At 40.2% G+C, this 27,828-nt stretch overlaps 16 protein-coding genes across 16 annotated transcripts; 12 read left to right on the top strand and 4 right to left on the bottom strand.

Annotated features, from left to right (window-relative positions):
* Positions 1–164: 164 nt before the first annotated feature.
* On the top strand, positions 165–1,685 carry TPS1 (alpha,alpha-trehalose-phosphate synthase (UDP-forming) TPS1; the record flags this gene model as incomplete). The annotated part of the gene is made up of 1 exon (XM_018130119.1): positions 165–1,685. The coding sequence occupies one exon, from the start codon at positions 165–167 to the stop codon at positions 1,683–1,685; it is 1,521 nt and encodes a 506-aa protein (XP_017985785.1).
* A 639-nt stretch (positions 1,686–2,324) lies between these two features.
* PTC4 (type 2C protein phosphatase PTC4) lies at positions 2,325–3,614 on the top strand (the record flags this gene model as incomplete). Its single annotated transcript, XM_018130120.1, has 1 exon — positions 2,325–3,614. The coding sequence occupies one exon, from the start codon at positions 2,325–2,327 to the stop codon at positions 3,612–3,614; it is 1,290 nt and encodes a 429-aa protein (XP_017985784.1).
* Positions 3,615–3,920: 306 nt separating this feature from the next.
* Positions 3,921–5,756, top strand: TFC1 (transcription factor TFIIIC subunit TFC1; the record flags this gene model as incomplete). Its single annotated transcript, XM_018130121.1, has 1 exon — positions 3,921–5,756. One exon carries the CDS (start codon positions 3,921–3,923, stop codon positions 5,754–5,756), a length of 1,836 nt encoding a protein of 611 aa, XP_017985783.1.
* Positions 5,757–5,982: 226 nt separating this feature from the next.
* Positions 5,983–6,489, top strand: MRPL36 (mitochondrial 54S ribosomal protein bL31m; the record flags this gene model as incomplete). The annotated part of the gene is made up of 1 exon (XM_018130122.1): positions 5,983–6,489. One exon carries the CDS (start codon positions 5,983–5,985, stop codon positions 6,487–6,489), a length of 507 nt encoding a protein of 168 aa, XP_017985782.1.
* A 251-nt stretch (positions 6,490–6,740) lies between these two features.
* On the top strand, positions 6,741–7,172 carry DIB1 (U4/U6-U5 snRNP complex subunit DIB1; the record flags this gene model as incomplete). Its single annotated transcript, XM_018130123.1, has 1 exon — positions 6,741–7,172. The coding sequence occupies one exon, from the start codon at positions 6,741–6,743 to the stop codon at positions 7,170–7,172; it is 432 nt and encodes a 143-aa protein (XP_017985781.1).
* Positions 7,173–7,574: 402 nt separating this feature from the next.
* GRS1 (glycine--tRNA ligase) lies at positions 7,575–9,551 on the top strand (the record flags this gene model as incomplete). The annotated part of the gene is made up of 1 exon (XM_018130124.1): positions 7,575–9,551. The coding sequence occupies one exon, from the start codon at positions 7,575–7,577 to the stop codon at positions 9,549–9,551; it is 1,977 nt and encodes a 658-aa protein (XP_017985780.1).
* A 196-nt stretch (positions 9,552–9,747) lies between these two features.
* On the top strand, positions 9,748–10,227 carry CBP6 (Cbp6p; the record flags this gene model as incomplete). The annotated part of the gene is made up of 1 exon (XM_018130125.1): positions 9,748–10,227. One exon carries the CDS (start codon positions 9,748–9,750, stop codon positions 10,225–10,227), a length of 480 nt encoding a protein of 159 aa, XP_017985779.1.
* Positions 10,228–10,342: 115 nt separating this feature from the next.
* On the bottom strand, positions 10,343–11,275 carry MUD1 (Mud1p; the record flags this gene model as incomplete). The annotated part of the gene is made up of 2 exons (XM_018130126.1): positions 10,343–11,183; positions 11,250–11,275. The coding sequence occupies 2 exons, from the start codon at positions 11,273–11,275 to the stop codon at positions 10,343–10,345; spliced, it is 867 nt and encodes a 288-aa protein (XP_017985778.1).
* Positions 11,276–11,507: 232 nt separating this feature from the next.
* Positions 11,508–12,884, bottom strand: TEF2 (translation elongation factor EF-1 alpha; the record flags this gene model as incomplete). Its single annotated transcript, XM_018130127.1, has 1 exon — positions 11,508–12,884. The coding sequence occupies one exon, from the start codon at positions 12,882–12,884 to the stop codon at positions 11,508–11,510; it is 1,377 nt and encodes a 458-aa protein (XP_017985777.1).
* A 490-nt stretch (positions 12,885–13,374) lies between these two features.
* MRL1 (Mrl1p) lies at positions 13,375–14,448 on the bottom strand (the record flags this gene model as incomplete). Its single annotated transcript, XM_018130128.1, has 1 exon — positions 13,375–14,448. The coding sequence occupies one exon, from the start codon at positions 14,446–14,448 to the stop codon at positions 13,375–13,377; it is 1,074 nt and encodes a 357-aa protein (XP_017985776.1).
* A 736-nt stretch (positions 14,449–15,184) lies between these two features.
* AW171_hschr2296 (HBL123Cp) lies at positions 15,185–16,174 on the top strand (the record flags this gene model as incomplete). The annotated part of the gene is made up of 1 exon (XM_018130129.1): positions 15,185–16,174. One exon carries the CDS (start codon positions 15,185–15,187, stop codon positions 16,172–16,174), a length of 990 nt encoding a protein of 329 aa, XP_017985775.1.
* Positions 16,175–16,998: 824 nt separating this feature from the next.
* Positions 16,999–17,958, top strand: OPY2 (Opy2p; the record flags this gene model as incomplete). Its single annotated transcript, XM_018130130.1, has 1 exon — positions 16,999–17,958. One exon carries the CDS (start codon positions 16,999–17,001, stop codon positions 17,956–17,958), a length of 960 nt encoding a protein of 319 aa, XP_017985774.1.
* Positions 17,959–18,354: 396 nt separating this feature from the next.
* Positions 18,355–20,397, top strand: AW171_hschr2294 (transketolase family protein; the record flags this gene model as incomplete). Its single annotated transcript, XM_018130131.1, has 1 exon — positions 18,355–20,397. One exon carries the CDS (start codon positions 18,355–18,357, stop codon positions 20,395–20,397), a length of 2,043 nt encoding a protein of 680 aa, XP_017985773.1.
* Positions 20,398–20,771: 374 nt separating this feature from the next.
* Positions 20,772–21,245, top strand: LTP1 (tyrosine protein phosphatase LTP1; the record flags this gene model as incomplete). The annotated part of the gene is made up of 1 exon (XM_018130132.1): positions 20,772–21,245. One exon carries the CDS (start codon positions 20,772–20,774, stop codon positions 21,243–21,245), a length of 474 nt encoding a protein of 157 aa, XP_017985772.1.
* A 124-nt stretch (positions 21,246–21,369) lies between these two features.
* On the bottom strand, positions 21,370–22,902 carry NOT5 (CCR4-NOT core subunit NOT5; the record flags this gene model as incomplete). The annotated part of the gene is made up of 1 exon (XM_018130133.1): positions 21,370–22,902. One exon carries the CDS (start codon positions 22,900–22,902, stop codon positions 21,370–21,372), a length of 1,533 nt encoding a protein of 510 aa, XP_017985771.1.
* Positions 22,903–23,636: 734 nt separating this feature from the next.
* On the top strand, positions 23,637–27,794 carry LYS2 (L-aminoadipate-semialdehyde dehydrogenase; the record flags this gene model as incomplete). The annotated part of the gene is made up of 1 exon (XM_018130134.1): positions 23,637–27,794. The coding sequence occupies one exon, from the start codon at positions 23,637–23,639 to the stop codon at positions 27,792–27,794; it is 4,158 nt and encodes a 1,385-aa protein (XP_017985770.1).
* Positions 27,795–27,828: the final 34 nt, after the last annotated feature.

Below are 27,828 nucleotides of genomic sequence, written 5' to 3'. Positions count from 1 at the left end.
TAGAAATATCTAGGTTTTTTTTTTACTAGGTCACAAGATAAAGATATTATAAAGAATAAATTAAACTATTACAGCAATACAATTACAAAATATATTAGTATTATTAGGATTATTAATAAAATAATCAAATATTAAACAAAGGCTAATTGACATAAAGGTTAGTTATGAGTGAATCAGCAAATGGTAAAGAAATTGAACCTTTGAAGACTAGTCATGGCAATAGTCTCACAAAGAGTGAAAACATTGAGAAGGAAAATGTAGTCAATGATGTTATTGTTGTATCGAATAGGCTACCTGTAACTATAAAAAAAAATGCAGAAACTGGTGAATATACGTATTCTATGTCATCAGGTGGATTGGTTACTGCTCTTCAAGGTCTAAAAAAATCAACCACGTTCCAGTGGTATGGTTGGCCAGGTCTTGAGATACCTGATGAAGATAAGGAAAAGGTTAAGGCTGATCTTTTAAAGAATTTCAATGCTATTCCTATATTTTTAAGTGATGAACTAGCCGACCTACATTATAATGGATTTAGTAATTCTATACTTTGGCCGTTGTTTCACTATCACCCTGGCGAGATTAATTTTGATGAGCAAGCGTGGTTAGCTTACAACGAGGCCAACCTGGCATTTGCTCGAGAGATCCAGATGAATATCAAGGAGAACGATATTGTTTGGGTTCACGATTATCACCTAATGCTATTACCCGAGTTAATTAGGAACTATATCAATGAAACCAAGAAATTGCAAAATGTGAAGTTAGGTTGGTTTTTGCATACGCCGTTCCCATCGTCCGAGATCTATCGTATTCTTCCTGTAAGACAAGAGATATTGCGCGGTGTTTTAAGTTGTGATTTGGTGGGTTTTCACACTTACGACTACGCTCGCCACTTTTTGTCTGCTGTTCAAAGAGTGTTGAATGTCAATACGCTTCCCAATGGGGTAGAGTTTGGGGGCCGCTTTGTTAATGTTGCCGCGTTCCCCATTGGTATAGATGTTGATAACTTTACGGAGGGTCTCAAGCAGGAATCTGTTATTGCTAGGGTTAAGCAATTAAAGGAAACCTTTAAGGACTGTAAGATAATAGTTGGTGTTGATAGACTAGATTACATTAAGGGTGTTCCACATAAACTACATGCTATGGAGGTGTTTTTGAACGAGCATCCTGAGTGGATTGGGAAGGTTGTTTTGGTTCAGGTTGCAGTCCCAAGTCGTGGTGATGTTGAGGAATATCAATACTTGAGAACGATGGTTAACGAGCTGGTTGGAAGAATCAATGGGCAATTTGGTACCGTGGAATTTGTTCCTATCCATTTCATGCATAAGTCTATCCCATTCAGCGAGTTGATCTCTCTATACTCGGTTAGCGATGTCTGTTTGGTTTCTTCCACTCGTGATGGTATGAATTTGGTCTCGTATGAATACATTGCCTGTCAGCAGGAGATAAAGGGCACCTTGATTTTAAGTGAATTCACTGGAGCTGCTCAATCTCTAAACAGTGCGATCATAGTTAACCCCTGGAATACGGATGAGCTTTCCGAGGCAATTCACGAATCTCTAACTCTACCAACCGAAAAGAGAGAGGCCAATTGGGAGAAACTCTACAAATATATCTCTAAATATACGAGTGCTTTCTGGGGCGAGAACTTTGTCCAGGAGTTGCAAAAGCTGACTGCACAAAGGTAGAAAGGAGCCTTAGTCATGAATAGTATTCTTTTGTCTTTTATTTTTAGTACTGTTAAAAAGGCGTGTTGCTGTACTTCGGTTGCTATATCGAGCAGTCTTCTCTTGCCTCTATTATTAGTCCTTACACATGATTATTTCATGTGAACTGAGATTTAAGCTTATACCCTTCGTAAATGTGTTTACATGATAAAAACGTTACATTATGTGCCACGCATTATAATGTATCTATTAGATACCAATCACGCCTTTACGGTCACTAGTAATACCTAAACCATCTATTTGTGCACTCTAAATTAGCTGATAGCCTATCTATTAATGTGTTTGTGATTTACTCTTCTGTTTCTAGGTAATAAAATATATAGGAATTCTTCTATGTATTATTCTTGCCACTCTAATTTCTACGTCGTCAATCAAAAACCCCCTCCTCCATAATTAGGTCGTGAATGCGCTTCGTCAAAACCTAGCTTGGAAATCAAAGGTTAATTAGTAAAGGGGAGTCAATTGAATAAGGAGTTCTGATCTAAAGAGTATTGGTTTTAAGGCCATAAACTCCTCATCGCGTACTTTTTTAAACATTATAAGCAGAATATCCTCTATTATTGAGGGAATAGGGATATCACTCAAGAAGAAGAATAAGTCATGGGTCAATTATTGTCCCATCCTCTTACCGAGAAAACTATAATATACAATGATTATTCTGCAGAAACCAATCTACAATTAGTTGTGCCGCAACAACAAAAACAGCTATTTCTGAAACCTCAACGTTCAAGCGAACGACTACATCGGTTACATTTGCGTCGTCATAGTCATGATAATAAGGCTGGCGGTCAAGAGAGTAATATGGGTTCTGTTCCAGAATCTAATTCTGTTGTAACCGGTGGTTATGTTCAGTTCTATAACTGTGTTGGGTCTATGCAAGGTTACCGACTAACGCAGGAAGATTCCCACATTATTTCGAACAATGATAGCCAATTAACCGTTAACTTTCGCAATCCTATTAGTGGGGTTCAGGAAACTTTGCATCTTTCGGTATTTGGAGTCTTCGACGGCCATGGTGGAGACGAATGTTCTATTTTCCTTGCTAATTCCCCTAATGGAATCTTAAAATGGATAAAATACACGTTTGAAAACCACAAATATGGTAAGTATGGGAACCAATCAGAACAGGGTGGGCCAATAAAACGCAGGTTTAGAACTATAGAAGGGTTGGTTTCTCAGATCTTGAAGGATGCTTTTGCCTTACAAGATAATGAGCTCCACAGTCATTTTGCGAACTCAACTTGCGGTTCCACAGCGATAATGGCAATCATAGTCAATGGGCAGATGTTATATGTTGTAAATTGTGGGGATTCTCGTTGCATATTATCTTCCAGTGACAAGTGCATTAAGAACATGTCTTTTGACCATAAGCCACAGCATATCAGCGAACTCATCCGGATTAACGATGACGGCGGTACTGTGACTCTTGGGCGTGTTGGAGGGGTTCTCGCATTAAGTAGGGCATTTGGTGATTTTCAATTTAAAAAGAGTGTAGCTTATACGCACTCCCAACTAAACAACCCGGGTGGTGTTCGGAGATTTGTTAATTTCGCAGAATCACAAGTCACTGTAGAACCGGATATCCTGGCACACAAGGTGGACTATCTGAAAGACGAGTTCTTAGTATTAGCATGTGACGGTATATGGGATATATACAGCAACAAGTCCCTCATCCAATTTATTAAATATCATTTAATATTGGGACTAAAGTTGGATGAAATAGTTACGAGGGTGTTAGACCATGGTATAGCCAATGCGGACTCAAGTACAGGGGTAGGTTTCGACAATATGACAGTTGTGATCGTAGTACTAAACAGACCGGGTGAGACGTTAGATCAGTGGTATGCTAAGATGAAATCAAGATTAGAGAAGGAGAAAGGTTTAGTTTAATTATTAAACCGAGTTACATACTACTCTCTGATGATATGTAATGAATTTTTAATCTGAAGCTGGTAGGCTTGTTTGCCGCTGGATGCAAAGTATATCAAAGCTTTTATAGCTACCATTGATAGTATATTTATAGTACCTTGGTACATCATACCCAGCAATGATCAATTATGGTAGATATATCACTAAAAACGTGGGATGTCATTATCAACATATCTACTTCTAATTAATCAAAGATATTATACTTAAAGTAGGTTGAACACTGAGTTCTGAGTGGAATGCAACCGTTTGGCGATTCTAATTTTATCAATGAGTGATGAAATTGCGAGAACTAGGTCTTCAAACTCGCCAGATGTCCCTGGGCCGTTTGCAAGAGAATATACGCTTGATCTTCCTCGTATTCCATCCCTTGAATTACCACTAAAACTGTCTCCTACACAAGCGAGTGTCAAGAAAGCAATTGAAATGTGTGGTGGTCTAAATAAGGTCAAAGCTGCGTTATCTTTGCGTGGCGAGACAGATGTGGGACTAGAATTGTTTTTGAATCAAGGAAGGAATGATGATGGCAGTAAAATTTACTTCAATGAGCATCCAATTGTGGGCAAACGTGTACCACAACGTGATGAATCGATTATTATGAAAATATCGTTACCGAAAGGTACTTTGGCTCGCAGTGGGGGGAATCTAGCCAGGGCGATTTCGTCGGTGGACCCACGAAATGTGAAAGCCACTCCAGTTGCTATAGTGGATAATACAATTAAATATAGAGAAATGTCTGACTTTCAAGTGAGGCTTGATAATTCAAGTTCTGCCAAGGACTTTAACAGCAGTTTTGGGACCCTTAACTTGTCGAATATAAAAACTTATGTGAACAATATTCCTGATTTTGACAGTAAGCCTTTCGAAAATGTTAACAATGTTACGGTTGATCGATCTGTACACTGTCCGGTTACCGACTTCCAGCTTCCTCCGATTCCCAGGTTTTCAATGGTCAATTTGCCATTTGTTTATCAATATAAGAGTAATCCGTACGCTACCAAAACTTCGTCAGGAGAATCTAAAGTTATGGGCACATACATAAAAAATTACCAACAGTTTGTTCATGATTTTGCACCGGAAGTTGATATTCCTCACTTACCTCATCCCGAGCTGGTACAACAGTACGAAGTGGCTAAAAAGACGAAAGTTTATCCAGGAAGCAAAAGCGACTCCAAATTTTATGAGAAACTGGAAACTTGCTTACCGATATTATCGAGATTGTTTGAAAAACGACATGTTTGGATTAAAAGACATATAGATGGTATTGTGCCACAGGATCTACATCCTGTACTAAAGATTGGATTGGCCTTAGTATCGTACCGTTTCACTAAGGGGCCATGGCGTAACACATACATCAGATTAGGTGTCGACCCTCGATCATCCAATGAATACGCAAAATACCAAACGGAGTACTTTAAAATTGAAAAAAGGCTATTGAAGAATCCTGCGGTTCAAAAAAATGTGCCCGCTCCTCCTGACAGGTTTTACCAGTCGAATATTGAGGGCGACATAGACTCCAGATTCCGATTTAATGGCAAGCAAATTCCTTGGTATTTGATGCTTCAAATTGATCTCCTCATAGAGGAACCAAATATCCGGGAAGTCTATGAGAAAGCTCAATATCTTGATACCCCAAGCGAGCTTACGGGTTGGTTTGCTGATCTAGATCTTGCCAAGATTCGTAAAATCGTGAAGTATGAACTGGGATGCATGGTGCAAGGCAACTATGAATTTAATGAGCACAAGCTGAAGTACTTTAAAGTCATGCTGCATGTGAAGGAGTCTGATATGAACAAAGATGCCGAAGGGGATGTCAATATGGATAGGGGTGATGAATCGAAGCATAATATAGATGACGATGATGACGATAACGGCGTTGAAACCGGGGAAATAGATGATCCAGTTCTAGAGGCCGAAGAGGACTATGATGATGAAAATAACGTTGTAGCAACGAATAATGGCGACGATGACGATGCAAGAGATGAATTTGACATTAAAACTGCTTCTTTAGATGATATTCTCGATCGCATATCCAAATACGATCAGAAAACAGCAAATTATCTACAAAAACATCTGGATGGGTTTGTACAAGAAACTAAACTGTAAAACTACTATCATTTGCCAGTTATAGACCATAGAGCCTAACTTTGCGCTAAATATCCAATAATGACTAGTTGCTCGATTTTAAAGATCACTTCCTACGTTGTCTAAAATTTTTTAATAGTGAGAGATTCAAGTACTCGGCATCTATCAAGATAATAAACTGATCGAGCAGAGGTTTTACAGAACAGCAGTTGGTTCCCAGCAAATCCGTATCGCTATATATTCGGCAATGCTTGGTACTTTTGTATCCAGAAGATTTAATTCTGTTCACCATGGGTCTGTCAAGGTTTCTTTGCCTTCTAAGCCGCTAAGGAAAATTAAGCTAGGGAAGGCTAGACCACCTATATATCATCAGTTTGATATGCAAGTCGAGCTTAGTGACGGGAGTGTTATCACTAGGAGGTCTCAATATCCTAAGGCGGAAGTAAGACTAATCCAAGATCAAAGGAACTCCTTACTGTGGAGTCCAACCAGGGAAGACTTGGTTGTGGTCGATGCCAATGCAAGTGGAAAAATGCAAAAGTTCAAGGAGAAATATAATTCAATCTACAGTCTTGGAGCGCCTGCTACCAGTGCCAAAAAAGGGCAGCAGGGTGCCTCCGATAAAGCTGTTGAGGGAAACAGCGAGGAAGCGCAGGATAGTTTTGATATGGATAGCTACTTCGGTATTTTAAGTGAGAACGCAGTTGAGATAAAAGGTGGTAATCTTGCAAAGAAGACGAAGAAAGGCAAATGAAGTATAGAGCAAACTGCACGATGACCCGCGGTTCTCTGCTAGCAAGCGTGTACATAGTGTAAATAGAAACGAATGAAAGATAATATCATCATATAGCATATCATTTTCACTATGCTTTCTTGCGTTGTAACAAGAATAGTCTTTGCATTGAGTTTTTTGAAGTTCCGTTGCTTCAGAATATTTTTGTATTACGGATATCCTATGTACTTCCAATAAGAACATTCGATACATTAAATAGACCATCGAAAACAATGGGAAGTGTATTCCTGCCTCATTTAAGAAGTGGATGGCATGTAGATCAAGCTATAGTAACAGAAGAAGAACGCTTGGTAGTGATTCGTTTTGGTTCAGACTCGGATAAAAGCTGCATGCTAATGGATGAAATCCTATATTCAATAGCAGAGAAGGTTGTAAACTTTGCCGCAATATATTTATGCGACATAAATGAAGTACCAGACTTTAATGAAATGTATGAACTCTACGACCCCATGACAGTAATGTTTTTCTATAAGAACAAGCACATGATGTGTGACTTTGGTACGGGGAATAATAATAAGATGAACTTTGTTATAGAAGACAAGCAGGAAATGATAGATATTCTTGAAACAATATTTCGAGGAGCCAGGAAGAATAAAGGTCTTGTTGTATCACCCTATGACTATAATCACAAGAGGATTCAATGATGGTAAATATTTTGCATACCATAATTTAATAATGAACCTAACTACGACGAAAGCATCAAAATTGATGGGGAAAATTTCCTGTTAATATTTAATATTAAGCATCATATAAGACCTTTAAGATACCATAATGAGTTTATAATGCGTTCTTACGCCCCATTATTTAGTCTTTAAAACTGTACCGAAGACGTTAAGGTTATCCATGTCGAAAATTTTTGCCTTTATTATATCAAGTTATTATTATCAATTTAATGATATTGAATAGGTAAGCATTCAATAATAGCGTTCCAATACAACCTTCCACACGATCATTTAGTTCTCTATAATTCCAAGTTGTGGTTATCTAAATTTATTGGTACAAGGTGTTATTCACAGATTCGTAGAAAGCCCATTAAAGTAAGGACTATGAGCGCTCAAGAGTTGAAACAAGCTAAAAAGGCTGTTGAATTCAATAGAGAAAGCTTGGAAAGTGTTTTAAAGCGTAGATTCTTTTTTGCGCCATCTTTCGAGTTATACGGAGGTGTATCCGGTCTATATGACTATGGTCCTCCAGGATGTGCTTTGCAAGCTAATATCGTTGATGCTTGGAGAAAGCATTTTATCTTAGAAGAAGATATGCTGGAAGTTGACTGCACTATGTTGACTCCCCACGAAGTTTTAAAGACTTCTGGTCATGTTGAGAAGTTTTCTGACTGGATGTGTCAGGATCCCAAATCCGGTGAAATCTTTAGAGCAGACCATTTAGTTGAAGAAGTGTTGGAAGCTCGTTTGAAGGGTGATAAGGAGGCCAGGGGCGTTGCCAGCCAACCTGCAGAAGAAGACGCTGACAAGAAGAAAAGAAAGAAGAAGGTGAAGCAAATCCAAGTTATTAAGCTCGAAGATGATGTTGTGAAGGAATACGAGGAGATTCTAGCCAAGATTGACGGTTACTCTGGTGAGGAATTAGGTGAATTGATGGAGAAGTACAATATTGGTAATCCTGTAACTGGAGAGAAATTGGAGCCACCAAAGGCTTTCAATTTGATGTTCGAAACTGCTATTGGTCCATCTGGTCAATTGAAAGGTTATTTGAGACCTGAAACCGCTCAAGGTCAATTCTTGAACTTCAATAAGTTATTAGAATTCAACAATAGCAAGGTTCCATTTGCTTCTGCATGTATTGGTAAGTCTTTCAGAAACGAAATTTCTCCAAGATCTGGCTTGCTAAGAGTTCGCGAATTCTTGATGGCAGAAATTGAGCATTTTGTTGACCCTAACAACAAAAAGCATCATCGTTTCGATGCTGTCAAGGATGTCACCTTAAAATTCTTACCAAAGGAGGTTCAAGAATCAGGTTCCACAGTCCCTATAGAAACTACTATCGGGGATGCAGTTGCTTCAGGTATGGTGGATAATGAAACTTTAGGTTACTTTATCGCCAGAATTTATCAATTTTTGGTCAGTATCGGTGTTGATCCAGAGAGAATGAGATTCAGGCAACACATGAGTAACGAAATGGCACACTATGCTTCGGACTGTTGGGACGCTGAGTTGCATACCTCTTATGGATGGATTGAGTGTGTTGGTTGTGCTGACAGATCTGCCTACGACTTGACCGTTCACGCTAACAAGACTAAGACTGCCATGGTCGTCAGAGAGAGATTAGATGAGCCCATCCAAATTAAGAAGTGGGAAATTGACTTCGCTAAAAAACTTTTCGGTCCTAAGTTCAGAAAGGATGCTCCAAAGGTAGAGAGCTATTTGTTGAATCTATCACAGGAAGAGTTAGAAGCCAAGGCTAAGGAACTATCTTCTGAAGGCAAAATCGTCTTCCAAGTTGAAGGTATGGAAGGTGACATTGAGTTGGACGATAAGTTCATCACAATTGAGCACCGTCAAAAGACCGAGCACGTTAGAGAATATGTTCCAAACGTTATTGAACCATCTTTCGGTATTGGCCGTATTATTTACGCCATTTTCGAGCACTCTTTCTGGAGCAGACCTGAGGATACTGCCAGAGCTGTTTTATCGTTCCCACCATTGGTGGCTCCAACTAAAGTTTTGCTTGTTCCATTGTCTAATAATGCAGAATTGACCCCTGTTGTTAAGAAGGTTTCAGAGATTTTACGTAGTGAGAAGATCCCATTCAAGGTTGACGACTCTGGTGTTTCTATTGGTAAGAGATATTCTCGTAACGACGAGTTAGGTACCCCATTCGGCATTACAATTGATTTTGAATCTGCTAAGGATGGTTCTGTTACTTTAAGAGAAAGAGACAGTACTAAGCAAGTTAGAGGTTCTGTTGCTGATATTATTGCTGTCATCCGTGATATCACCTACAACGGAGTCAGCTGGGAACAGGGAACTAAGCATTTAGCTGAGTTTATCTCGCAATCTGAATGAATTACGTCAATAACGCAGCGGTACTCGTAGTTCATCCTAATCTTTTCTTCTAAGTTACTCATGTTTTTACTTTAGACCTTACGTATAATTAGTCGACTTTCTATAGATATCAAATTTTGAGATGTTCAAAATTTTTAAATTGAACATAGCTTCATCACCTAACATTGTAATACAACCGATAACTATAACGCATCTAATGTCTACTTCTAATCCTAGGGAAGCTGCCAAGCGGCTTATAAAGATCTTGGAAAGGTTTCCAGATGAACGTATTCGTCATTTGATATCTTTTAAGGATAGTCAACTACAAAGATTTAAAGCTATGGCTGGCCTTGACACCTCTGATATAAGCTCTAACAAGCCTAAAAAGCCCACATTAGCCGAGATTAAGGACATTATGAGCAGAACTTCTGCTCCTTTAGGATTGCAGAAGGATATGATGAAAAAGTTGAATGCTACGATTCCAAAGGACAACCTTTCCAGTGAGGAACTTCAAATACAAATTAATGCAATGCAGAACATACTAAATAACACATATAAGAAGAAGTACCATGTGGGTGATAAGCTTTACAAGCCAGCAGGTAATCCTATTTATTATCAAAGACTTTTGGATGAAATTGAGGGCAAAAGTAAAGAGAACTTATGGACGGCAATTAGAACTGTGGTATTTGGTAAATAGTTGGTGTTGGATTGAATCTAATCCTGTTCAAACCTTAGATATGCTGTTAAACCTGCATAGGTGTATCCTTATATAGAACATTAATTTATATTCTTTTAATGACGGAAAATTACAATTACTTGGCATAGCCTATTGTCGCTACGTAAGTCCCGAATGTATGAGTATTCCCCACGCTATCCTTGATCTCCGTTGCACTTGCCACGCTGTCGTACTCTATGAATGCCAGTTTACGTATCTGCACTAATCTCACCTCAACCAAACCTTTGTGTGCAAACAGATGCATCAGGACATCTTCTGTAATATCTTTGGGTAGGCCTTGTACCAAAAGTGTTTTGTTTGGTGGATTGGCACCCACGTCAACGATCTTCGTCCCTGTTACTGGTTTCTGGACAATAACGGGTTCCGCTATATTATTGGCAGGCTGTTCCTGTTCCGAAATAGGTTTCTTATCATCAGGCCGTAACTTCCTTATAATTCTATCAATTGCAGTGGAAATCACTTCTTCAGAAAGACCTTTCTTCCGCAGTCTGGCCCGCAGCCTACGGAACTTTCTTTTTGACTGTAGTTGCACTAAGCTCTGAGGATTCTGTTTCTTCGATTGGTGCTTATGCAGCCTAGCGCTGGACTTGGGGTTAGTTTCTGAAATTTGCCAGTAAGCATCATGCCTTGCCATTTCTATATGCACAGCTTTGCCCTTCACCTGCAATTTATCTTGGAACTTTTGCATAAATTCATCCGCGTGCGAAAGGTCTTTGAAGTGTATAAAACACTGGGACCTAGCTTTCTTTGGTCTTGATATGGAAACAATTTTGTTATCTTCATCAAGGTATGATGAATCTTTGGAAACGACGTCACTTTGTAGCGCAAGCTTTTTATCAGGATTGATAGATTGAAGGATAATTTTCAAAAAGCTGCTATGGCTAGCTTTAATATCTGGAAGATTTCTAATAAAGAGTCTAAGAACATCAGATATAGTTAGTATGAATCGTAGCAATTACCTGAGTTAATTAATACTGACATACGTTTGTCTCTTGGTATCTAACATCATGTACTTTGAGCTATTGATGTTTTAATAGCACTTGAAAAGTCTGGCAAACCTCCATGTTATTTTAAGAGTAAAAGTTTAAAATTGTATACATTCTTTATATACATTGCTGATGGAGTGATCTAGCCAATTTGATATAAATCACGCTAATAATTAAAAAATAGAACAACTACACTGAATAAAAAACTATACAAAATGACGGAGTTTAATAAAAATTTTCTGAACGTCAGTTAATCTATTTCTTAGCAGCCTTTTGAGCAGCCTTGGTGACCTTACCAGTCTTGTCAGACTTTTCAACAGACTTAATAACACCGACAGCAACAGTTTGTCTCATGTCTCTGACAGCGAATCTACCCAATGGTGGGTAGTCAGTGAAAGCTTCAACACACATTGGCTTAGATGGAACAAACTTAACCAAAGCAGCGTCACCAGCCTTAATGAACTTTGGAGCGTCTTCCAACTTCTTACCAGATCTTCTGTCGTTCTTCTCCAACAATTCGTCGAATCTACAAGCAATGTGAGCAGTATGACAGTCCAAAACTGGAGAGTAACCAGCAGAGATTTGACCTGGGTGGTTCAAGACAATGACGGTAGCGTTGAAAGATGCAGCGGCCTTTGGTGGGTCGTTCTTGGAGTCACCACAGACGTTACCTCTCTTGACTTCCTTAACGGAAACGTTCTTGACGTTGAAACCGACGTTGTCACCTGGAACACCTTCTTCCAATTGTTCGTGGTGCATTTCGACGGACTTAACTTCGGTGGTAACACCAGCTGGGGCGAAGGTGACAACCATACCTGGCTTGATGACACCGGTTTCGACTCTACCGACTGGCACCGTACCGATACCACTGATCTTGAAGACATCTTGCAATGGCAATCTCAATGGCTTCTCAGTTGGTCTGGAAGGTGGCTCAATAGCGTCAATGGCTTCCAACAAGGTCTTACCCTTGACGGTACCAGACTTGGTTTCCTTTTCCCAACCCTTGTACCATGGGGCGTTAGTGGTGACCTCAATCATGTTGTCACCGTTCCAACCAGAGATAGGAACGAATGCAACAGTCTTAGGGTTGTAACCAACCTTCTTGATGAAGTTAGAGGTTTCCTTGACAATTTCTTGGTATCTGGATTCATCCCACTTAACGGAGTCCATCTTGTTGATAGCAACAATCAATTGCTTAACACCCAAGGTGTATGCCAACAAAGCGTGTTCTCTTGTTTGACCGTCCTTGGAGATACCGGCTTCGAATTCACCGACACCACCAGCAATGATCAAGATAGCACAGTCAGCTTGAGAAGTACCGGTAATCATATTCTTGATGAAATCTCTGTGACCTGGAGCATCGATAACGGTAACATGGTACTTTGGAGTTTCAAACTTCCACAAAGCAATATCGATGGTAATACCTCTTTCTCTCTCAGCCTTCAATTTGTCCAAAACCCAAGCGTACTTGAAAGAACCCTTACCTAATTCAGCAGCTTCCTTCTCATACTTTTCGATAGTTCTCTTGTCGATACCGCCACACTTGTAGATCAAGTGACCAGTGGTAGTGGACTTACCAGAATCGACGTGACCAATGACGACAACGTTAACGTGAGTCTTCTCCTTTCCCATTTTTTGATTATGTTCGGATGTGCTTACTTTGAAACAAGTCTGTGTGAACTATATGAAAGAAAGGGAGAAGAACTTTTAGGTGGCAAATTGGAAGCTTTTATATTCGCACTGAGGAACGCCCGATCCGAACAATCATTAACCTCGTTCACTTTGGGAGAAAAATTTTTCGTTGTTGCATGCTGGAGCCATTTCGTGGACACCAATTTCTACCCACGCAAGAACTTTCGTACGGAGGTTTCTATGAGTTCTAGGGAGAAAAAAAGGTAAAAACAAAGGAGTGCTATCTGCCTTAGAAACAGCTGTACGGCGTTCCCTTTAGGGGCAGAAATTGCTAAAAACACCTGAAGAGGCCGTTAGGGCTACTTGTCAATAGGGGCGGTTCTATGCTGAAAATGCTGGGGAAGTAAATCCACGGTGGTGCGTGGGTGTGGTGACTATGAAGTGGATGTACGGATGGAACAGTCATATGTACTGGTCTCGATGGTCGGGATTAGCTGTCGCTGCTCTGGACCTCGAGGCTGTCAAGAAGGTTGTTCTGGGCTTCGATCTCGCGGAAGAGGGAAGAGCTGCTGGGAACAGAACTCTGGCGAGTGGCGCCTCCGGGAGCCTCGTGTGGCTGATTGGCGGTGTTTAGATTTATAAGGGTGTGAGGTTCGCTGGCGCGCGCGAAACACGAACGTAAGAAGGTGCGCCAACTGGGTTCGCTGTCAACAGCAGCCCAGCGGGGACGAGCGCTTTCTGGAATGGCGAGGTAGTCGTTTGGGATGCGTCTCAGGCGGCCACTCATACGCCTGTAAAACCAACGACGGCCGTACTCCACCGCAAAGAAGACAAGCAAGATGCCAGCGAAGATACCAAGTACATTGATGTCGTTCTTCTTATAGGAGGTAGGGCAGGCGTGGATGCTGAGGACTTCGAAAAAGTAGGAGCAATTGTTGATCGCACCGACGAAGTTTACCTGTGCCTTTGTCTGGATGTCACGATCACACACGAAGTTCAAGAGCGATGCTTTGTGGTCAATTCCATTGGGACAGAGATCGCCATCGGTGTAAGCGAGAGTAAGCTTCTTGCCTGTGTATGCAGGTGTTGTGTTATATTTTCCGATTGAGATCATTTCGTCATTGTCCATATAGTAGGCCCCGGTGGTGTTAAAAGAGCTTGAGTCATTAATGGGCGACGAGCAGATCGAAAGAGTGAAGTTGTATCCGTACTGCCAGCCTCTTACGAGCCAGCTTGCAGGACTCTTATTAACTCTGCTCTGTTGGCGAATTTTTGGGGTGTTCGGTGTGTTTGATAACTGAGATAAATCCACGTAGCTGCCTGTCGAGGGATTTATAATAGCACAAAACATTTCGTCGCGTTGTGCTGGTGCCACATGTATTGTAGATATGTTTTGCGCAGGTAATGCAGGTTTTACGGCATCCGATAACTTAGTATCATCTTTATTATTATATTTTGATCCTTGTATAACTGTTTCTGGGCGCAGAGGATTTATCAGAAAGAAAAGCACCCAAATGCAGATCAGTAGCGTGGAACCATACAGTATCCTAGAACGTTTGAACATGTTCTTGATACCTTCCCAATAGTTCTGACAAGTCAATGATTTTTGATATAAACTTTAGGCTGAATGGAATTCTTTATGTATTTGTTGTCCCTTGATTTTTTGTCATCCAGAACTATGTTTAGGGCAGATAAAATCATAGACATTACGTCGAAAAATATGGACGTTTACATTATAAAAATAAAAACGTTCAGCGCTGTCACCTTGGTGACAGCAATGCAGATATGGGTAAATAGATCTCAAAAGACGTTCTTCGACTGCCACAATCGAGCATTAATAGTATAGGCCTTCCTCACTTGCTCTGGCAAAGATTGTCTGAAAAACTTTGCTTTTACCATAAGTGTCCTTTCCTTAATGCTAAAATGCCGTTGCCAATAGTGAATCGAATGAAAAAAATTACTGAGCAACGCAATACTCAAATCACAATATTCATGTATTTTTGGATCAAGATACTAAGTTTGGTTGCAAAAACGTTTGAACGCAATCGTAAAGAGCAACTTTTTAGAGGGTATTTTATTTATTCACCGTAGGTGCGCAGTAGGGTTATTGCGAAGAGCACCAATGTATAAAAGAGAAATAAGGTTTCTCTGACCCTTATCATGGCCCTCTATCTAGCATATATTCATACTAGTTACTACAAAGGTCGATAGTAAGTACTGTAACATACAAGGCGTTTGACGATTTATAGTAACGTTAAGTTTGCCAGGAAATATCTGACTCGGATAGGGAACCTTTAGACATGAGTAAGTCAAGCATTCTTGATGGGTCTATTGACCTAAACCTGGCCTTTAAAAGCTGGAGTCCGATAATGGAAAATAGCGGAAATACTAGCGACCTGTTTGGTGATTATAGACTGAATAGCGATGGCGTGATAAATACACCTGAATCAACTTCGTTTGCAGTGGATCCCAGCTACCCATTTGCACTTCGAAATGTTAAAGAAGCAATAGATGCTATGGAAATAAACTACGATAACCTAGAGGGCCCAGATGATGCTGAGTTTTCTGAATTGATGAAAACAAATGATGAAATGATGATCCGCATTGATTTGCTGGATAAATCGACGCAGAAACAAATCAACCGAGTAGATAATGTACTCAGGACCAATGAACCACGCTTTTTCTCACGTCTATTTCCAAAAATTACTACCTCTGTGAGTAAGTGCTTTCATGAAGCCGCAAATATCAGCCGTCCCCTATCTGTGGGATGTACAGCGGAAGTCAGCTCTTCATTCGTTGCAGGTCAGATGAGACCCTCGGGTCGCCCCAAGAGGCTGCTTAAAAGAATGACGTCATGGCTCAAGAGTTCAAACTTCATAAGTGACCTAGGGGTCTACAGCTACATTAAAACATATAATCCCCCAGACAAGCGCCAATGGAGGTATTCTCAACCGGAAGATCTCAATAAGGTATCACATACGCAAGAAAGCAGGTATTATGATCTAAGTAACATGTCCCCAAGGTATAATGTACAATTGAACCTTCTTAAGCCTTACGTAGGTTGTTCCAACTACCATATGTCGTACGCTGTCCCTACCCCATCAAGACATGTATATGAGAAACTAAAAGAAGGGGTTATGAGGTATCATAGCCTGCATCAGGCAAAAGAGAAGAGCGTCTCGCCTTCCAATTATAGATGTGCCCTCGATGATTTAGCAGTAGGGTTTGATGACGAGTACGACAAGAAAGAAGTAAGTTTGGACAGCCTTGAAAAACTTGGGATCACATGACTAAAAATTTGAGTAGTGTAATTTTATATATATAGTAAAATAATCGTATTTCTGATTTGAAAGTACGCATTCATCATTTAAACGGCTATTCAAATTTCCCGTGGCAGCTTGTTGCAACCCGTGGCAACCCGTAGTTCTATTACATAACCGTAACAGGTAGATATTAAGTGACAGTCGAGGCATAACGATTATAGCAAGATATGGCCCAAATAGTCATGTCACGCACAAGCTAAGCCAAGTAGTCCTACATAGCCTCTGAAAGAGGTTATATTACCGTCCCGGAATACCGATACTAACCTTGGTATATAGAGTGCTTTAATCACGCCATATTATCACTAAGGTTCAACAGGTTTTACATTACTAAACCCAAAACTAATAATAGCTTAAAAGAAATCTGCATTTTAACAATAGCATTCATTTCCTTTCGTAGGTTAATTGTAGATAAGTCCATTCAAGTTTTTTGTTTTAAAGCTTAAGCAAGCGAAGGAATTCTATTTCTACAATCTATTCTGTCATTATCTAAGCATAATATCTCTTTCTATATTTAAAATTGTAAAATAATTACCATTATCGTGGGTTAGAGTATGTTTGAAGAACTTCTGAAGTTGCATAGCGCTTCTCACTGTGGTTGAAATTTTACGAACTCATATAAGTCGTGTTATCATCACAATTTTAGTATTGTCAATGGTGAATTCTACTACTATATAGTAGATTTTTTGACGTGCTTTAGTATAGAAAATCGAGGCTGAGAGTAAAAATAAAATACCCGGTTGCGAATAAATTTACATTTTAACACTAGCATCGTTTTGAAGTAGCTGTGAGCAATGTCGTTCCGCGAGACAGATTGTGTACAGTGCCCCAAGACACCTCCTCCGTGTCCAACGTGTGCCGAGGATGAGTACTGTATCCAGACCCCGTTGGACTGTCATAGCTGTCCATCTAGATTATGTGTTAAGAAAAATCGGACGGACAAAGATTCAAATAAAGACAAGGGTGCAAATTTAGGAGGGATCGTTGGTGGAGTGGTGGCTGCAGTGGTGGTAGGAGTACTGCTGCTACTAGTTTTGTACTATTTCAAGTTCTGGAGACATAGAAAGCGAGGAAGGAGTTCAAGTAACATTAGCATAGATATTGATGATGAAAAGATTTTAAAGCAGGTAATAGCAAACGGTTCCCATGACGGGACATATATTGAAAACAATAATGATATATACCAGGCAAGAAACAGAAGCAGCGCTGCCACGGTGATGACAAGGGCATCGAATGTGTTGCCGGTCGCTTATATACCTGGTGTAACAGCGGTGGGCAAAAAGACATCGCGCAGGCGACTGTTCAATAATGGTGATATACGTTCTCATATAACACTAGGCTCCTCAATATTGGGAGGAGATGACGATGATATCGACGAGGGCTCTGAAATCGCCAGCTACATAGCTGATCGGAATAGCACCGCCGATAAACCTCCCGCTCTTACAACAGCTATCAGAGGAAAAGCAAAGCTCGTTCAAATTACAGAAGAGGACGAAGATAACCGAAATGCTGGCGCAGGCAAAACTGGAGCTGGCCGCAGCCTGCCAGGCGACGATTCACTAATACGTACGATATATTCTCCATCGATATCGAACCCTATAGAACTTGACATTATCTCAGATCACATTGAAATTGATTCCGAAGAAAACCAAAAGACAGATACTAAAGGTTCTTCAGATGCTGCTAGCAGTAACACAGATGATGAAGGTTCTTTCATACTAGACGTTGAAGTTGCAGAACCAATTAAACGTTAGTGTACTGATTCCAAATAATTACAAACTCCATACTAGTCCAACCATCCTAAGGTATAGAATCACATCTCACAGTCATAAGCCTACATCTCAATTAGTTACATTTAATATAGTAATGCCCGTTTCGGGATTCGAACTACGCTTTAAGCAGCCGGTTTTCACCGACGGATTAGAGTTACCCGGCCTTGGTGAAATTTCGTATAAGCTTTGCTGGCGAAACAAATGTGCTTGCTTAGAAATAACCCCTAAGCAAAATGGTTGGGACTTCAAAGATTTTTTAGTAAAACACGGAACTGTAAACGTTAAATAACCCTTTATAAGAAAATTGTTATCCAAAACTAACACCTCCCAACTCCAACGCAAAAGTCAATTTTTTGGTATTTTAAACTATACAAGAATATGAAGCAGTTAACAGACATTGATAACTTAGCAGTTTCTACCATCAGATTATTATCTGTTGATCAAGTTTCAAAAGCTAATTCTGGCCATCCAGGTGCCCCCCTTGGTATGGCTCCAGCTGCTCATGTTGTCTGGAGACAAATGAGGTTTAACCCAAAAAACCCAACGTGGATTAACCGTGATAGGTTTGTGCTTTCTAATGGTCATTCTGTTGCATTGTTGTATTCATTGTTGCATTTGTTTGGATTTGACTTAACAATTGAGGACTTGAAGCAGTTTAGACAGGTTGGATCTAAAACTCCAGGTCACCCAGAGTACGAGCTTCCTGGTGTTGAGGTTACTACGGGACCATTAGGCCAGGGGGTGTCTAATGCCGTTGGTTTAGCAATTGCTCAAGCTAACATTGCTGCTACTTACAATAAACCAGGATTTGAGTTGTCGAACAACTTTACATATGTTTTCTTGGGTGATGGTTGTTTGCAAGAAGGTGTTGCCTCTGAAGCCTGTTCATTGGCAGGCCACTTACAGTTGGGTAACTTGGTTGCCATTTACGATGACAACAGGATTACTATTGACGGTAACACTAATGTTTCCTTTGATGAGGATGTTGTAAAGAGATTTGAGGCATACGGATGGGAAGTTTTGTTTGTTAACAACGGTGATGAAGACCTACAAGGTATTGCTGATGCGTTAGAACAAGCCAAGAAGTCTAAGGACAAACCAACTTTGATAAAGATGACCACTACTATTGGTTTTGGTTCCTTAGCTGCTGGTTCTCACTCAGTTCACGGAGCTCCATTGAAGGCTGACGATGTTAAGCAACTCAAAACTAAACTTGGATTCAACCCAGACGAGTCCTTCGTCGTCCCACAAGAAGTTTACGACTACTATAACAAGAACACTATCCAACCAGGACAACAATACGAGCGTGAATGGGAGGAATTATTTGCCAAGTATGCCGAGGCTTATCCTAACGAAGCTGCTGAGTTCAAGAGAAGACTTGAAGGCAAGCTCCCAGAGAACTGGGAGTCCAAGTTACCTGTCTATAAGCCAACTGACTCCGCTGTTGCTTCTAGAAAACTATCTGAAATTGTCATTGAATCGATCTACAATGAGCTTCCTGAATTGATTGGTGGGTCTGCTGATTTGACACCATCTAATTTGACAAGATGGAGTAAAGCTGTTGACTTCCAACCCCCAGCATCTGGCCTAGGTGAATTTTCTGGTAGATATATCAGATTTGGTGTCCGTGAACACGGTATGGGTGCAATTATCAATGGTATTTCTGCTTACGGTGCTAATTTCAAGGCTTTCGGTGCTACCTTCTTAAACTTTGTTTCCTATGCTGCCGGTGCGGTAAGATTAGCCGCATTGTCCGGACATCCTGTTATCTGGGTTGCAACACATGACTCCATTGGTTTAGGTGAAGATGGTCCTACCCATCAACCTATTGAGACTCTAGCGCACTTGAGAGCACTGCCAAACATGCATGTTTGGAGACCAGCTGATGGTAACGAAGTGTCTGCCGCATACAGGGTTGCTTTGAACTCTAAACACACACCATCTGTTATCTCTCTATCTAGACAAAACCTACCACAATTGGAAGGTTCTTCCATTGAAAAGGCATCAAAGGGTGGTTATGTTTTGCAAGAAGTCGAGAACGCCGACATCACAATTGTTGCCACTGGTTCTGAGGTCGGTATTTGCGTAGACGCTGCCAAGGTTTTGGCTAACAAGAACATTAAGTCAAGAATCGTTTCTCTACCAGATTTCCACACCTTCGACAGACAATCAGAAGAGTACCGTGCTTCTGTGTTCCCAGACGGTATTCCAATCTTATCTGTGGAAGTTTTGTCCACTCTTGGATGGTCTAAGTACGCACATCAATCATTTGGTATTGATAGGTTCGGTGTTTCTGGCAAGGGCCCTGAAGTTTACAAGTTCTTCAACTTTACACCAGAAGGTATTGCGGAGAAGGCCGAAAAGACTATCACCTTCTACAAGGGCAAGACTGTTGAATCCCCATTGAAGAAAGCCTTTTAAGGAGGTTACGATATAGAATATGCTAGTTTATCGAATTGGTTTTTCTTTAATCTTTTTACGTTCCTCATGCTTGATTAATTAGGTTAAGGGTTTTCTTAATAGCTTGACTTATACATACCAAAATTTAATAGAACTCTTAAATTCTCTTTACAGCTTTCTCTCACATTGTTAAGAAGCGTGAATATTTTCTGAGGTCATACGGTCGCTGATCGCTGATGACGCTAATAACACTTCTTTGATTTCCTTCCCTTACTGACTTTCGTCCTTGCAGGAGCACGAAATTGTACGAAACTATTTAACGCTACGGTTATAATAACATGCTTAAGCAGAGCTATATAGTCAATCATTACAAATCCTATATTGCTAGATAAATAATGACGAAGCAATTGGCAGTGGCATTTGTTTGTTTAGGCAACATATGTCGTTCACCAATGGCAGAAGCCGTCTTTAAACAGAAGGTTAAGGATTTTAATTTGGAAGATAGATTTAGTGAAATTGACTCATTTGGAACCGCAGGGTTCCATGTAGGCGAGGAACCTGATCCAAGAAGTTCCTCCACCTGTAGGAACAATGGAGTTCCAGTTTCTCATCGTGGGCAACAAATCAAAGCTCACCACTTTGACATGTTTGACTACATAATCTGCATGGATGATTCCAATAAGAGGAATTTGGAACGGATGAAACCAGAAGGTAGTAAAGCTACGATACACTTATTTGGTGAATGGAATACTAATGGCGTTTTCAAGAAAATTGTTGATGACCCATATTATGGAGGCGATGACGGTTTCGAATACAACTTTAACCAAATTGCGTACTTCTCTGAGGAGTTTCTTAAAAAGGAATTGTAATCAAGTTGAGTAATTTAAAGCATCCAGATATTGGCATTGCTAAATATTTGTTTTATATATTACAGATATATGTACTATGATATATTAGAGGGCTTTGAATCTATCTATAAGATAATAAACTAGTCTATAGTTGTTCAAACTCCTCTTGGCGAAAAACGAAATCTGGACCACAACGTCTCGCTAACCAACTTTTTTGAAAATCGAAATACCGCCATGATACTTCCTCAGTTTGTTCCATTCCAGGTGGTAATTTTTCAACTTCTTTATAGAACCAACAGCGGTTGACCCTATTATATATCCATCCTCGAATGGTCAACTCTCTAGAAGCTAAATATTGATCATAAGTTCCCTGATAATGATAAAATATAAAAAATAAGGTATCAAGATCAAACTTGGTCATTATTTGTGCCATAGATGTTTTACCGTATATGCCTTTTGTAACTCTGCCATTACTATTCAACCCACTAGCAACAAATCTGATTGGCTCATTTGGGAAAAATATTGAAGTGGGGTGTGGTAAGGAGAGAGGATGCTGATAAAGGTAGGGGGTATCTGCGTCTAAAGAATCCGGACAATTCAGTAACGAGGATTCGAGCTGCTTCATCATTTTTTCAGGCATGTTCTCATAAGGTTGAATCAGTGGACGTTTGGCTTGCAACCAGTATCCCAATTCTTCTTTGAATAGCGGATTTGCGAATGCTGCTTTAACATTTAGATCATGCTCTATGTTTTCCTCAATTTCCTTACTCAAATCTTTTGGTGGCGGTAAATAATCTGGTATCTGAGGAACGGTGTCTTTTTTTACTTGTTTAGTTCCTGCAGACACCGGACTTCCAGAAGAAGGTTGCGATGCTGGAGCACTCGATATAGTGACGCTACCTGCGGTGGAAACAGAAGATCTCGCCTTGTTAACTATATTTGGAGGAGCTGGAGACAAATTTTTCTTTTTTGGTGATCGCTCTAACTTTACCTTCTGCTTTACAGGGGTTGGTTGTTCCTTGGTATCTTCCAGTTGAGTTTCGCATCCCATGTCCTCATAAATTGTCTCGTATTCAATAAAATCTGGATCATCATTATTATCAACATAATATCTGATATCTTCCTGGTACTCTTCAACAACATCTGGCTCCAATTCATCGTTTTGAAGCATCTTCAAAATATTCTCCAGATTTGTAATGTGGAACTGGTGCCTCTCAACCTTATCAGCAAGTTCTTGCGCCTCATAGGACTCTAACTGTTTCTGCAACTCTTCCAAACAATCTTCAACAAACACAAACTGGTCCCGTTTTTTAAGTTCACGCGGATCTTTAATAAGATCAGGATTACTTAGAGCCTCTGTAGAAAACTTTTTCGTCTTCATTATCTTTTCCACAGACTTAAACCTCTCCATTCCGTTCTCAATTAAACGTCGATTCTCCATGAGTAATGAATTCCTTTCTTTAACATCATCTTTACTTAACCACGATTTTATCTGTTCTCTGTGCTTCTGTAACTTTTTAATTTCTCTTTTCAAATCTGACTCAAGTTTCTCTCTATAAGATTGATTGTCACTTTCCGTGACTTGAAACTTATCATAAATAATATCAAACTCTGCCAAACCTTCCTTGACCTTTTTTAGTACTTTGTCCACCTCTTGCAACAACTTCCTTTGGGACATATCGTCGAGTGACAGCTGCTATAAAGCTCAGTTTAGTACCGCGAATACTATATATCAAAAAAAAAATCAAAGAGACTCCTTATTGCCTTATTAACCGCACTGGATTGCTCACTTTAGGTCTTTGAACTTGGTTACAACGATTCTCAGTTTTCTGATAAAAAGGATCAACAAAACCGGGTAACAACTTTGAATGTTTCATAAATCACGTGATAAATTATAAAAGGTTCAAAGAACTAAAGCTGCGCCTTGGAGCTGCCTGTATACAAATACTTGCTTGACTGGATATATGCGCTCTATTTACAGTGTTTTCATTTTTGTTTTGCCTGTCCGTTTCAAAGGTCTATCTTCTACAGCGCACGCACGTTAAGACTAGTAAAGAAAAGTAGTTTTAGTAGTGCATATATCAAGAGAAAGGCTCTAGAGCACCAGTACTAGGTATAATAGATTGTATTACGGGCAGGTTAGCCGTTGTCTTTCTTACTGGTAAAGCTGTAGTAGGAAGTTGCTCATGGGACGCAGATTTTGAAGCCTGACTCATTTAGCGTATTATTATTATTCTCACGTAATTTGCATAATACGGACAGAGAGCAGGAAAGATCAGACACGGAGGCAAGTGAAATTAGTTACTCATAGACCCATAAGAGAATTCTATAAATACGTATGATATATAGAATCATTATTGTGTAGTTGGGATTTGGAGCTTTTATTGTTTATTAGACTCAGCGATTAACAACATGGTTGCTACGAACGATGACACAGCTGATGTTGTCAGTTCCTGGTCCGAGAGACTAGAGAACGCTACTATTACTAGACTTCCATATGACTTTTCTAGGCCACTTGAAGGACCTCAATTAGAGGAACAGACATATTCGCATGCTATTCCGGAGTTGGGCCGTCTTACTGCAGATACAGCTTATACCGTTACGCTTACAGCATGGGTAGCCCTGTTATACAGGTTTACTGATAATGAAGAAATTGTGCTGTATGCTAATAATGATAAGGTTTTAAGAATCAATGTGTCATCTGAAATGTCCTTCCAAGCGCTACTAACAGCAGTTAGCACCGAGTTGCAATCGGTAGCAGACATGGGTAAAGGAGACTTTGATGCGGTCTCTGAATTCATGAAAGCAAAGAGTGGATTAGAGAAGACTCCCAATATATTTACAGTTGGTATTGTTTCTGGGGCGCTGGCGATAAATCTTGGGCGTTTCCATCACAACGTTATTGATTGCTTGTTAAGCTTAGAGGGAGGAGATACGTTGAGCATAATATACAATTCGCTGTTATATTCAAGTACCCGTATCGAGATAATGGGAGAGCAGTTGAGAAGCTTAATATCGGCAGTGCTAAACAAGAATAGCGACCCAATTACATCTATATCGTTGGTTACTCCGTCAGTTTCTGGTATTCTTCCAGACCCAACTGCCAACTTACATTGGGACAAATATCGTGGTTCTATTCAAGATATATTCCAAGATAATGCTGTGAAATGCGCTGAAAAAACGTGTGTGATTGAAACCCCTGGTAATGGACTCGAAACAAGCCGGTATTTCACGTACCGTGATATCGACCAAGCGTCTAATATTGTGGCGCACTATTTGATTGATGCTGGTATCAAACCTCAAGATGTTGTTACAATATATTCATCTCGAAGTGTTGAATTAATCTGCTCTATTATGGGTGTTTTAAAAGCTGGTGGGACGTTTTCAGTAATTGACCCAGCGTACCCTCCGGAAAGACAAAATATTTATCTCAAAGTTGCGATTCCAAAGGTAGTTATTGTAATAGCGTCAGCAGGCACTTTAAGTGATGTGGTGAATGACTTTATAGCAAAGGAGTTAAACGTTTTATCTATTATTCCTGCTGTCAAAATGCAAAATGACGGCACAATATTAGGCGGTGTCATCTCTGGCGACAGCGATGATTGCTTTTCAAAAGTTAACCATTTGAAAGCTACAAGAACAGGTGTGACAGTAGGCCCCGACAGCAATCCGACTTTATCATTTACATCTGGATCTGAAGGTATTCCAAAGGGTGTTTTAGGAAGAGCCTTTTCTCTTGCTTACTACTTTGACTGGATGGCGGAGAGATTTTCTTTGTCACCTAACGACAAGTTCACGATGTTGAGCGGTATAGCTCATGATCCCATCCAGAGAGACATTTTTACTCCCCTATTCTTTGGAGCACAGATATTAATCCCATCTGCTGACGACATTGGAACACCTGGCAAATTAGCGCAATGGATGGCCGATTACGGAGCAACTGTCACCCACCTGACGCCAGCGATGGGGCAATTGTTGACAGCTCATGCAACAGTACCATTTCCTAAACTACATCATGCCTTCTTTGTTGGAGATATTCTAACTAAAAGGGATTGTACTACGTTGCAAAAACTAGCTAAAAATGCTAACATTGTGAATATGTATGGGACCACTGAAACTCAGCGCGCAGTTTCTTATTTTGAAGTCAAACCCAAAGCAATAGAACCAGATTTCCTTGAAAAGGTTAAAGATGTTATACCTGCAGGGAGAGGTATGGTTGATGTCCAGCTGTTAGTTGTTAACAGAAAAGATAGAAACAAACTCTGTGGTGTTGGGGAAGTTGGTGAGTTATATGTACGTGCAGGCGGTTTAGCGGAAGGTTACCGTGGGTTACCAGAATTGAACAAAGAAAAGTTCCTCGAAAATTGGTTTGTCAACAAGAACCATTGGAGTTCAATATGCGCTCCCAAGGATAATACATGGGGCCAATTTTGGTTTGGCCCAAGAGACAGATTGTATCGTACAGGTGATCTGGGCCGTTATTTGCCGGATGGAAACTGTGAATGTTGCGGAAGAGCAGATGACCAGGTGAAAATTCGTGGGTTTAGAATTGAGCTGGGAGAAATTGATACTGCAGTATCTCGTCATCCTTTGATTCGTGAGAATATCACCTTAGTCCGTGAAAATGCCGCCGATGAGCCGACGCTGATAACATTTTTAATTCCAAGGTTCGAAAAACCTGAAATAAAGCAATTCACCACGGACGTAAACGAACCTATAGATGATGATACAGTTCTAGGATGGCTGCGTTATGAGGCATTGATAGCTGATGTTAAAGCCTACTTAAAGAAACGACTAGCATTATATGCGATCCCACCTGTTATAATTATCATGAATAAGTTACCATTGAATCCTAACGGTAAAGTGGACAAACCAAAGCTCAAGTATCCATGTCAAAAGCAATTTGATTTGTTGGCGAAGCACAGCACAACTGTCTCGTTGACTGCAGAAGAAAAGGCAATCTGCGATATTTGGCAAGAAGTGTTACCTACTAAGACAACAAAGATATCTCGTGATGACACATTTTTTGATTTGGGTGGTCATTCTATATTGGCAACGAAGATGATTTTCACATTAAGGAACAAATTGAACCTTGAAATTCCTCTAGGTACCATATTTAAATACCCAACTATCAAATTGTTCACGGAAGAGATTAGCAGGATCAAGAATCTCACTAAGGCGGACGTTCCAGTACTCAATGAAATCTCCGAGTACGCCAACGATGCTGCTAAATTAATGGATACAATGGTTGCACCTTCTTACCCTTCCCGTAGTTCTATTATTCAGAATAAAGAAGGTCCTGCGAAAGTCAATGTTTTCTTAACTGGTGCTACTGGATTTTTGGGATCATACATCTTGGCTGACATCTTAAACAGACCAAAAAATCAATATATTACTAAGGTCTATGCTCATGTTAGGGCCAGTAACGCGACTGAAGGATTAAAAAGATTGAAGGGATCGTGTAAGGCGTATGGGACTTGGTGTGAAGAGTTCGAGAGCCGCATTGAGATAGTTCTTGGAGATTTGTCGAAGAAGAACTTTGGACTTGAAGAACATGCTTGGGAAGAGTTAGCTAATAAAATCGATGTGATAATCCATAACGCTGCATTAGTTCATTGGGTATATCCATATTCTAAATTAAGAGACTCTAATGTTCTAAGCACTATAAATGTGATGAACTTGGCCGCTCTGAATAAGGCGAAATACTTCACATTTGTTTCATCAACGTCGACCCTTGATACCGAACATTATTACGAGTTGTCAGAAAAGATTTTAAAGGAGGGGAAGAGTGGGCTATTAGAATCCGATGATTTGAGCGGGTCCAAAACAGGCTTAAGTGGTGGTTACGGACAGTCAAAATGGGCTGCTGAATATGTAGTCAGAAATGCGGGCAAACGTGGCTTAAGAGGTTGCATTGTTAGGCCAGGGTATGTAACAGGCGCATCTAACAACGGTTCTTCGAATCCCGATGATTTCTTATTACGTCTAATGAAAGGATGCATCCAAATTGGTGCCGCTCCAGATATCAAGAACCCGGTCAACATGCTTCCGGTAGATCATGTAGCGCATATTGTGACTGCTGCATCATTTCATCCACCAAAGACGGACGAGATCGCTGTTGCCAATGTGACATCTAAGCAACAATTGCTTCTTTGCGACTTTTTACACTCTTTAAAGGTTTATGGATATCATCTAAGAATGGAGCCTTACGAAAGTTGGAAGACCCTTCTAGAGGAAACAGCTACCGATGAGAGTAACTCATTATATCCGTTGTTACACTTCGTGCTGGACCGTTTACCCGAAAATACCCGCACCCCGGCTTTAGATTATTCAAATACTATGAATTCTTTAATACGCGATGGTGCCGATGATAAATTAGTGAAAGAAATCAATAATGGTGTCACGAATGAACAATGCGGCATTTACATTTCTTTCCTACGCAAGGTTGGATACTTGCCTAGCCCAACTTCACCTGACCATGAATCAAAAAAGTTGCCTGAAATTGAAATTAGTGACGAGCAGGTCAAACTTGTAACGTCAGGCGCAGCCACCCGTTCAAGCGCAGTTTAAAAATACGGACGAAATGCCCGAGTTCGTTTGCACG

Source organism: Eremothecium sinecaudum, chromosome II (genome assembly GCF_001548555.1).
Source record: "Eremothecium sinecaudum strain ATCC 58844 chromosome II, complete sequence".
NCBI classification, from domain to species: domain Eukaryota; kingdom Fungi; phylum Ascomycota; class Saccharomycetes; order Saccharomycetales; family Saccharomycetaceae; genus Eremothecium; species Eremothecium sinecaudum.
The sequence above is the reverse complement of the archived record's forward strand: the minus strand, read 5'-3'. Positions and strand labels throughout refer to the sequence as shown.